The following is a 9,933-nucleotide window of genomic DNA, read 5'->3' on the forward strand; positions in this document are numbered from 1 at the left end:
ACCGCCGCGCGGGCCCCCACTCGCTCGGCGTAGTTGCCCTTGCGCAGCAGGCGGTGCACTCGCCCCACCGGGAACTGCAGGCCGGCGCGGGAAGAGCGCGACTTGGCCTTGGCGCGGGCCTTGCCTCCTTGCTTGCCGCGACCAGACATGACAGCACCTAGCCTGAACCGACCAGCTCCTCCTTGGCTACCGAGGAAATCGCTCCAAACGCCGCCGCTTCACCCCTTTATAGGCAGAACGGGGATCGCCCACGGAGCGCTCTGATTGGCCGCAGCATAGCTTTGTCTTGAAGACCAATGGGGTCGCTCGGCCAGGATCCGCTCATTTGCATAATCTCGGCTCCCTCGCCTTGGCGCCGCCGAAAACTCGCGAATCACAACGCGCCGTCCGCGGAGCCTTCATTTGCATACAGCCTCTATAAGTACCGAGTCCCTTCCGGTAGGCCCCCTGTCCTTCTGCCGCGCTCGCGTCCCGGGTCGGTTTTTTTTGCAGCTCCTGCCACTCGCGCTCCTCGCCATGCCCGAGCCGGCCAAGTCCGCTCCGGCTCCCAAGAAGGGCTCCAAGAAGGCCGTCACCAAGGCCCAGAAGAAAGACGGCAAGAAGCGCAAGCGCAGCCGCAAGGAGAGCTACTCCATCTACGTGTACAAGGTGCTCAAGCAGGTCCACCCCGACACGGGCATCTCGTCCAAGGCCATGGGCATCATGAACTCGTTCGTCAACGACATCTTCGAGCGCATCGCCGGCGAGGCGTCCCGCCTGGCGCATTACAACAAGCGCTCGACCATCACGTCCCGCGAGATCCAGACGGCCGTGCGCCTGCTGCTGCCCGGCGAGCTGGCCAAGCACGCCGTGTCCGAGGGCACCAAGGCGGTCACCAAGTACACCAGCTCCAAGTGAGCTCCTCCCGGGACGCCGCGCTCGCTTCCGCGCGGGTCGCCGGCAGCTTCACTCCAAAGGCTCTTTTCAGAGCCACCCACTCTATCACTGAAAGAAGCCGTGCTGGTTCTGTCTAAATGTGTCGTCCCTTTTTGAGTTATTGCTCCTCTTCGTTTTACATTAAAGGTGTATTAAGTTTGGGTATTCAATTCTACAGATAGTGTCAGTGTCGATAAGGTTAAGAGTTATACGTTGTAGAACTGTTGGGACCTGATTGAGATTTTTGTTTTCCTCGTGAGTGCTAGCCTCATCTGTTTATAGTGTAATGCGTAAGTTTGCTGAGTAAGGAAGCAAAGTTAAGGCAGTCATTCAACTTTAACATTCTGTATTCTTTTGGCACGTCTTGTGTTCACTAGAGTACCTGGCTATCCTATTACGTGGAGATTACCCGATAACGGAGGTAGGCGTTTTATTTTTGAGGTATTAACTGGGTGGGTGGTGGGGTTGTAATAAGGACAGCACTGGAATCACATACGGTTTGGGGCAGTGAGGAAGATCCAGAGTTCTATTTTGGAATTTGAGAAGCTATTTGATCTTCATGTGGATTTATGGAGTCGGTAGTTTCAGAGCTGCATGTAGGGCTTAGCAAAATCAAACATGCCTATAAGGACTCACTACCTCTTAACACAGACAGCAGTGGAAATAAGGGGGATCGCCTTAAAGTATTCCTCTAGACTTGTTTCTTACGTGTTTGTCACAGTATAATTTAGTAGTTGATAGTCCTATGTTATGTTTGTTAGTGTTTCTGTAGTACTTATTTTTCGAATTCTGATTCTACTAGAGTATTGACCTATGTATTTCCCAGAAAGCATATTTAAACCACAATGGTTAGCGTTGGCCTGATTGGTTTGAATATTGTCCTAACTGCATTACCACTGTGACTGGTTCATGAATTTAGACCAATCTGTGTTTTAACTTTTCAGAAGTTGAACTGAATGTGTAGTGTAGAATACTGGTGGGGTGTGTGTGTGTGTGTGTGTGTGTGTGTGTGTGGGTGGTGTGAAAGAGTTGATTTCTTTCAAGAGGCCGTGGCAGGAGGTGATGGTATGAGGGTGAGAAGGCGGGAAAGACTACAGACAGACATAGAAGGGCTCAATGTGGGAAACAGAACCCAGCCCGTCATGGAGTTCCAGTAACGCTCTGAGCCTGGCTGTACCTTCTGACTACCAAGTAAGCGAGTTAGTCTGACATATAATTTTTTTTTTTTTTTTAAGTTTTTGCTGTAGGGCGCATGTGCTCGCCAGAAAGACAGTGTGACAGACAAAAAGGGAGAAATCACCACCCAGGGGGGGATGGCCACACCGCAACCTCTTCTCCATTCTTCTCAGGATCTTGGGACTGCACGCACATGCGCCTGGCATGAGTTTAAGCCACCAGGTGTGGGACTTGAACCATGGTCGACTACATGGGAGCCCAGTGACAGCCATTACGCTAACTTCTGGTCCCCTGACATACTCTTCTTAAGTCAGCCAGAATATTAATGTATTTTAGCAATAATAACAATTTCCCAGAATAAAGTAAAAGGTGATAGACCTTTCATATCGAAAGTCAAAGAAAAATAGGACCAATGAAAGGAAGATAGCTGCTCTCCAAGCACATGTTTGGAGCAAATGCCCAAGTGTTAAAGTCAGTATTTGACCAAGGCCAAAGATCAGTGTTAACGATCACCAAAGAAATGTCTAAGATTAAGAAAATTAAATTTTTGAAATTTTACTTAATTCTATTAAAAATTTGAGCATTATTATTGGTTCTTAGTAGTTTGCCATATGAAGTACCACAAACCAGATGGCTTAAAACAGTTTATTCTCTCATAGACCTGGAAGCTAGAAATCCAAAAACAAAATATTGGCAGGACCAGGCTCACTCCAAAGCCACTGTGGAATTGGAGGAGGAGTGGTGTCCTTAACCTTTCAGTGTCTGGTAGCTTAAGTCCAATCCCTGCTTTAGTCCTCTTTCTGTGTGTCTTTATGTCTTCTTATAAGAATACCAGTCATATTGGATTAGGGTCCACCCGAATGACCTTATTTGAATTTGATTATATCTGCTAAGACCCTATTTGTAAATAGGATATAATTCTAAGGCACTAGGAGGGGATTAAAGTTCAGCATATCTTTTAGGGGGACCCAGTTCAAGCTTAGACAGTAGTTAATAATTGTGGTAGACTGAATATGGCTCCCAAATGTGCCCAAATTCTAATCCCCAGAACCTGTGAATATTACCTTATATTCCTAAAGGGACTTTACTGATACGATTCTGTGATTGAAGTAGCCTGGGTTATTTGAGTGGGTCCCACCTGTAACCATGAAAGTCCTTATGAAAAAGAAAGAAGGTGATCAAAAGAGGAAGGAGATGGAAGTAGTGATTTGAAGATGGAGGAAGCAACCATAAACCAAGAAAAATCCCACTATAAACTAGAAGAGGTATGGTGATGAATTCTCTCCTAGAGTTTGTGGAGGGAGCACAACTTTCACTACCTAGTGAAACTTATTTTGTACTTCTGATCTCCAGAATTCTTTTTTTTTTCTTGCAGGTTTTTCCCTATAAGGTGTGTGCGTTCTCCAGAAAGACAGAGAGAGAGACAAAAAGCAAGAAATCACTCCCCAGGGGGGATGGCCACACCACAATCCCTTCTCTGTTCTTTCAGATCTTGGCATGCCCAGCATGAGTGTTTAAGCCACTGGGTCTGGGACTCAAACCGCTGTCAAATACATGGGAGTCCAGTGACATAGCCATTATGCCAACTGCTGGCTCCTGATCTCCAGAATTCTAAGAGAACAAATACGTGTCATTCTAAGTTACAAAGTTTATAGTAATTGTTACAGCCACCATGGAAGCTCATACAACTCATATAGGCAATAGTTTTTGAAAATGGGAAAAATTTGAATATGACTTGCATGTTAGATAATATTGAATATTTATTAAATTTGTTGGATATAGTAACAGTATTGTAGTTGTATTGGACAATATCCTAATTTTTAAGAAAGACACTATAGTATTTAGGGAGAATCGTCAATATTTTGCAAGTTATTTATAGTTTAGGGAGAGACTTTATCTACCTAAAAAGAGAAAGCACTTCTGGCCCAACACCTAGTGAAGCAAGAATCCACGTGCATATGAGATGGGCCCAGCCCTGCCCCTTTAACTGAAAAGCCTCTGCCCCAAACCTCTCCTTCCAGTCCAACACCTAGTGAAGTGAGATAGTGGGGTCTGTCTTCTTTCTGTCTCTGTCTCTCTGTCTCTCTCCCTTTCCCTTTCTCTAGAAATTTATTTATATATATATATATACATATATGGTTTTTTCTTAAATCTGTAAGTACTGTCTCTTGTCTCTCTCTCCTTTATCTTGCTAAGTTCAGAATCCATGTGCATCTGAGGTGAATCCAGCCCTGCCCCTTTAATTTTTTTGCCTTTAAAAATTTCCACCCCCCCCTGGGAACCAGCAGTTAGCATAATGGCTATGTCGCTGGACTCCCACGTAGTCGACCACGGTTCGCGTCCCGGACCCGGTGGCTTAAAACACACCGGGTGCGTGTGCGTGCATGCCCAAGATCCCGAGAGGAGAATGGAGGAGAAGGGATTGCGGCGTGACCATCCCCCCTGGGGGGGGTACTTTCTCATTTCTGTCTCTATGTCTCTCTCTGTCTGGCGAGCGCACGTGCCCTATAGCGAAAACCTCTCAAAAAAATTTTTTTTCCCTTTTCTTTTTTATTTTTTTTTTTGTCTCTTTTTAAAAAATTTGTCTTAGGGGAACCAGCAGTTAGCGTAATGGCTATGTCATGCAGTTCGCATCCTGGACCCGGTGGCTTAAAACTCACACCAGCCGCGTGTGCGTGTGTGCCCAAGATCTCGAGAGGAGAATGGAGGAGAAGGGATTGTGGCGTGACCATCCCCCCGGGGGGTGATTTCTCACTTTCTGTCTCTATGTCTCTCTCTGTCTGTCTGGCAAGCACACGTGCCCTATAGCGAAAAAAAAAAAAACCTCTCCAAAAACAAAAAAAAGAATAAATCAAAGGATGAAATATTAGTACAGAGTTTCACAGACATCATTTCTGCCATAAAATAAAATTATGTTAATTGACAGAATTTTAGCATATAAGGAGTATTTTCACTCCAAATTATATTTAAAAGATTTACATATGTTTGAGAGTGACCATTCATATATTAGCTGTAACTCCAAATGAGGTCTCTTGTTCACAATACTTTGTTTACTCATTAGAGGTAATGCAATGGTAACTTTTGTCATTGCTCTAGTCCAGGGAAGCCCCAAATAATAGTGACATAGACATTTGGTTATTCTCTCTACAGTTAAAACTGGAGGTGGACAGAGCATTTCAGTCCAGTACTGAGAGCAAAACTGAACTGGGCCAGCCAATGGTATGTGGCAGTTAAGACAGCTGAATCCCCACATGGCTGACTGTGTGGTGTGAGTCCCAGACCCATTAGCTTAAGAAACACACCAGACACAGTGACTGTGTGCCCAAAATATCAAGAGGAGAATGGAGGAGACAGGATTGTAGCATGGTCATCTCCTCTGGAGGGTGCTTTCTCACTTTCCCTCTCTCTCCCATGAGCACAGATGTCATATAGTGAAACTATGAATGAATGAATGAACAAATGAACGAATAAAGCTGAGGGATTCCAGGGTAAAGAGGCATATCTATACATGTTATAGTGATTCTAAATACTTCCAGAAATAGTAGATCATCTATTAAACAAGAGTCAGACTGAGAGCAGATCTGATCAATTTGACCCTCAACTCTTCCTTGAACTCGAGTCTCCTATTTCTTTCTTCTCTTTTTTTAAGAGAGATTTTTGCTATAAGGTGTGTGCACTTGCTGGAGAGACAGAGACAGAAAGACAGAAAGTGAGAAATCACCCTGAGGGGTGATGATCATCATGCAATGCCTTCTCGTCTATTCTCCTCTTGGGATTTTGGGCACACATGCCCACATGCCCAGCCTGAGTTTCAAGCCACCTGGTCTGGACTTGAACCAGAGTCAGTTACATGGGAGTCCAGTGACATAATCGTTATGCCATATGCTGGTCCCAGAATTCTCAAATTTTTTTAATGCCTTTTCTATTTTCAGCAGAGAAAAAGAGAAGGAATTATTGCAGGGAAGGTGCAAATATTTTTAAAGTTAGGATGTTTTACAATACAAGGTGCTGGAAAACATGACAGACAACAACAAATAAAACAAATAACAATCAATGCAAGCTGGGGGATAGTATCTGGAGGTTGTTTTATAATTAGTGGGCCAGGATCATTGAAATGCTTAGCAACTACAAACCATTTGGTTTCCTAACATACCAAACTATGATATAGCTATGGGGAACCGTGTAGGCATTATACCAAACCATGCACTATGGTTCAGATGCTGTGGTGGTTGAAGCACTGGGCTCCCACAGTCCCAGACCTGGTAGCTTACTTTCTCTCTCTCTTGCTCTTGATCTGTCCCTCTCTGGTCAAAATAAATAAATAAATAAAACTAAATAAAATAATTCTTTTTAAAAAAGGTTTACTATCTCTTAACATCAATCTTTATTGTATTTTAACAGTGTTTAACATCCTGAAACTGAACAATTAAGTATGTATTAATTCAGTGTGCCTGAAATACCAAATTAAGACAAAAGAGGACTGTGTAAAGTATAAAACTGCCTCAAGGACAAATTAGAAGTAACTAGGTACATTAGTACAATATTTTATTATAGGTACTGGGGTGTGATTTCCAAACATTGTTTTATTTTTAAAAAGAGTTGAGATACATCTATAGAAATGCAGTTCTGGGGGACCAGCAGTTAGTGCGATGTCTTTGTCGCTGGACTCCCATGTAGTCTACGGCAGTTCAAGTCCCGGACCCAGTGGCTTAAACTCACGTCGGGTTCGTGTTCGTGCATGCCCAAGATGCCGAGAGGAGAATAGAGAAGAGATTGCGGCGAGGCCAGCCCCTCTGGGAGGTGATTTCTCGCTTTCTCTCTTGTCTCTTTCTGGCGAGCGCACCGACCAATAAGAAACGCCTCCCCCCCCAAAAGAAAATAAAATACATACAGTTCTGTCATGATATCATCTCGATTTAGACTAACCACTGCTTTACACTTTACCACGCTTCCCAGTAAACACTGTCAATGTCACTTTAGAGGAGTAAACTGTGTTTTTATGAGCATGTGGTTTTTGTGTTTGAAGTTTGTTTTGTTATGATTTAATATCATAAAGCCCGCTTATTTACTGGAGAGACAAGACACGGACAGAACGTGAGAAATCATCTCCTGGGGGTGAAGGCCACGCGGAAATCCCTTCTACATTTTTCCTCCTGGGATTTAGGAGCGCATGACTACGCACATGGTGATTTTCCAGGACTTATAACCTCAGTCCCCCGTGTGGGAATCCGGTTCCCCAACTACCACGCTGCCTGTTGGCTCCACGACCCTGTACTTCCAAGAAAGCTCTCATTCGAATACAAAGCCCCTGTTTTTCTCGCTATCAAAAGTTAAATGTTCAAGGGGATAGCTGGTGGCGTGCTGGTTAGTGAAGCTGGACCCAACTTAAAGAACGGATTGCCATTTCCCGCGGGAGACGACTCTTCACTTTCACTTTCCCTCCAGCTAGCGCACAGGCCTTAGACCAAAATATTAAGTTGGTATATGGGCTGCCAAATACGTGGATACCCTAATAAAGATCGGTAAGGACCAACCAGCTTCTTTCAGTGATAGAGTGGGTGGCTCTGAAAAGAGCCTTTGGAGTGAAGCTGCCGGCGACCCGCGCGGAAGCGAGCGCGGCGTCCCGGGAGGAGCTCACTTGGAGCTGGTGTACTTGGTGACGGCCTTGGTGCCCTCGGACACGGCGTGCTTGGCCAGCTCGCCGGGCAGCAGCAGGCGCACGGCCGTCTGGATCTCGCGGGACGTGATGGTCGAGCGCTTGTTGTAATGCGCCAGGCGGGACGCCTCGCCTGCGATGCGCTCGAAGATGTCGTTGACGAACGAGTTCATGATGCCCATGGCCTTGGACGAGATGCCCGTGTCGGGGTGGACCTGCTTGAGCACCTTGTACACGTAGATGGAGTAGCTCTCCTTGCGGCTGCGCTTGCGCTTCTTGCCGTCTTTCTTCTGGGCCTTGGTGACGGCCTTCTTGGAGCCCTTCTTGGGAGCCGGAGCGGACTTGGCCGGCTCGGGCATGGCGAGGAGCGCGAGTGGCAGGAGCTGCAAAAAAAACCGACCCGGGACGCGAGCGCGGCAGAAGGACAGGGGGCCTACCGGAAGGGACTCGGTACTTATAGAGGCTGTATGCAAATGAAGGCTCCGCGGACGGCGCGTTGTGATTCGCGAGTTTTCGGCGGCGCCAAGGCGAGGGAGCCGAGATTATGCAAATGAGCGGATCCTGGCCGAGCGACCCCATTGGTCTTCAAGACAAAGCTATGCTGCGGCCAATCAGAGCGCTCCGTGGGCGATCCCCGTTCTGCCTATAAAGGGGTGAAGCGGCGGCGTTTGGAGCGATTTCCTCGGTAGCCAAGGAGGAGCTGGTCGGTTCAGGCTAGGTGCTGTCATGTCTGGTCGCGGCAAGCAAGGAGGCAAGGCCCGCGCCAAGGCCAAGTCGCGCTCTTCCCGCGCCGGCCTGCAGTTCCCGGTGGGGCGAGTGCACCGCCTGGCTGGCCATCCGCAACGACGAGGAGCTGAACAAGCTGCTGGGCAAAGTCACCATCGCCCAGGGCGGCGTCCTGCCCAACATCCAGGCCGTGTTGCTCCCGAAGAAGACGGAGAGCCACCACAAGGCGAAGGGCAAGTGAGGCCGACGTCCGGAAGCCAAGCCCCCAGAGCCCGAGTCTCCGGGTGGCGCCTGTGAAACCAAAAGGCTCTTTTCAGAGCCACCCACTGGCTCAAATAAAGAGTTGTTACAGTAGCGGGTGTCCTGAACTGGCACCCCTCCCCCTGCCGGTGAACTCCGGGCTTGACATGTCGGTGGCACGGGGTGTCCCTTTTGCCCCTACTCCCAACCCCGACCTTCCCGAGTCGGATCTCCAGCAGGTCGGCCGCGCCCTGGTCCCCTTTTTCTGCTTGACCCGGTGGGTCGCGAACGTTCGCGTTCTCACGCAGTCGGAGGCCCCGGGACGCGAGGCGTCCTGGGCGCGCGTGCACCCAGCCAGCCTTTAAGGCTACGGGCGACACCGACCCCTTGTGTGAAATAACTGCGCGCTACGCGGCTCCCCAGTTGCTCCCTGGAGCGAGGGCCGGCGCTAGGGACGGACGTAGTGCCACCGTCGACACCCCCACCCGCCTGGCGGCAGTGGGGGGGTGGGGGGGAGGCCGAAGCGTTTCTGGGAGGGTGACGGGCCGGCTGGTCCCGCTTAGGTCGTTGTCCCGAGGGAGGAGAGGACGCCTTTGCGGCGGAGGTAACGGGCCCCCGTTTTAGCTTTCTGGAGGCAGACTCGAAGAGCACCGGACTGGCGAGGAGCAGCCGGGTGGGCCGGGTCCGGAAAGGGCACCCAGGCGTGTGCGAGGCCGGAGACCAACGCGAGGTTGGGGTCCCATGCGGGAGCTACACGGGGCAGGAAAGCAAAGGACGACAGCGGGGAGCGTGTGCTTGGAGGGCGGAGGGACTGTCTGACAGAGCTGCAACCAAAAGTGACGCCCACCCTGGAAGGCGAGGAAAAACACGCTGGGAAAAGGGTTGGCAAGCTGGAAAGGAGAGAGCGGGGCCGGGGAAGCGGGGAGTGGAGGATTCCGTCGCGGCCAGTCAGGGGCGCCAGGACGGGTGACGTCACGGCCAATGGACAGCCAGCGCGGGACTTTCAATTACTGCTCCGCCCCGCCGGGGGAAGGACGGTGCCTATAAAGACTGCTCTGGCCGCCCGCGAGCCGCTACTGTTCTCGCGGCTTGGCAGGTGAGTTCGTGCTCTGGTTCGCTATGGCTCGTACGAAGCAGACCGCCCGCAAGTCGACCGGAGGCAAGGCCCCGCGGAAGCAGCTGGCCACCAAGGCGGCCCGCAAGAGCGCCCCCGCCACGGG

General features: G+C 49.2%; 4 protein-coding genes and 1 pseudogene across 4 annotated transcripts in view; 3 read left to right on the top strand and 2 right to left on the bottom strand.

Annotated features, from left to right (window-relative positions):
• The window catches only part of LOC102487982 (histone H2A type 2-C), a 28,437-nt gene extending 28,216 nt beyond the window's left edge, over positions 1 to 221 (bottom strand). The window contains exon 1 of the mRNA XM_027768304.1: positions 143 to 221. Within this exon, the coding sequence (XP_027624105.1) occupies positions 143 to 149 (7 nt within the window). The 5' untranslated portion in view covers positions 150 to 221. The remainder of the gene's footprint in view (positions 1 to 142) is intronic.
• A 211-nt stretch (positions 222 to 432) lies between these two features.
• Positions 433 to 1,090, top strand: LOC102489240 (histone H2B type 2-E). The gene has a single exon (XM_006168501.3). The coding sequence runs from the start codon at positions 517 to 519 to the stop codon at positions 895 to 897; it is 381 nt and encodes a 126-aa protein (XP_006168563.1). The 5' UTR covers positions 433 to 516; the 3' UTR covers positions 898 to 1,090.
• A 5,824-nt stretch (positions 1,091 to 6,914) lies between these two features.
• Positions 6,915 to 8,296, bottom strand: LOC102489647 (histone H2B type 2-E). The gene has a single exon (XM_006168502.3). The coding sequence runs from the start codon at positions 8,104 to 8,106 to the stop codon at positions 7,726 to 7,728; it is 381 nt and encodes a 126-aa protein (XP_006168564.1). The 5' UTR covers positions 8,107 to 8,296; the 3' UTR covers positions 6,915 to 7,725.
• A 73-nt stretch (positions 8,297 to 8,369) lies between these two features.
• Positions 8,370 to 8,827, top strand: LOC114006142 (histone H2A type 1-like; annotated as a pseudogene).
• Positions 8,828 to 8,962: 135 nt separating this feature from the next.
• The window catches only part of LOC102490487 (histone H3-like centromeric protein CSE4), a 28,133-nt gene continuing 27,162 nt past the window's right edge, over positions 8,963 to 9,933 (top strand). Inside the window, 1 exon segment of the mRNA XM_006168504.3 lies at positions 8,963 to 9,932. Coding sequence (XP_006168566.2) covers positions 9,833 to 9,932 — 100 coding nt within the window. The 5' untranslated portion in view covers positions 8,963 to 9,832.

Source organism: Tupaia chinensis, unplaced genomic scaffold, assembly GCF_000334495.1.
Source record: "Tupaia chinensis unplaced genomic scaffold, TupChi_1.0 Scaffold145814_1, whole genome shotgun sequence".
Taxonomy (NCBI): Eukaryota; Metazoa; Chordata; class Mammalia; order Scandentia; family Tupaiidae; genus Tupaia; species Tupaia belangeri.

Bases quoted from the DNA above. Each gene is read 5' to 3' on its own strand.
- LOC102489240 (XM_006168501.3), top strand. From the start codon at position 517: ATGCCCGAGCCGGCCAAGTCCGCTCCGGCTCCCAAGAAGGGCTCCAAG.
- LOC102489647 (XM_006168502.3), bottom strand. From the start codon at position 8,106: ATGCCCGAGCCGGCCAAGTCCGCTCCGGCTCCCAAGAAGGGCTCCAAG.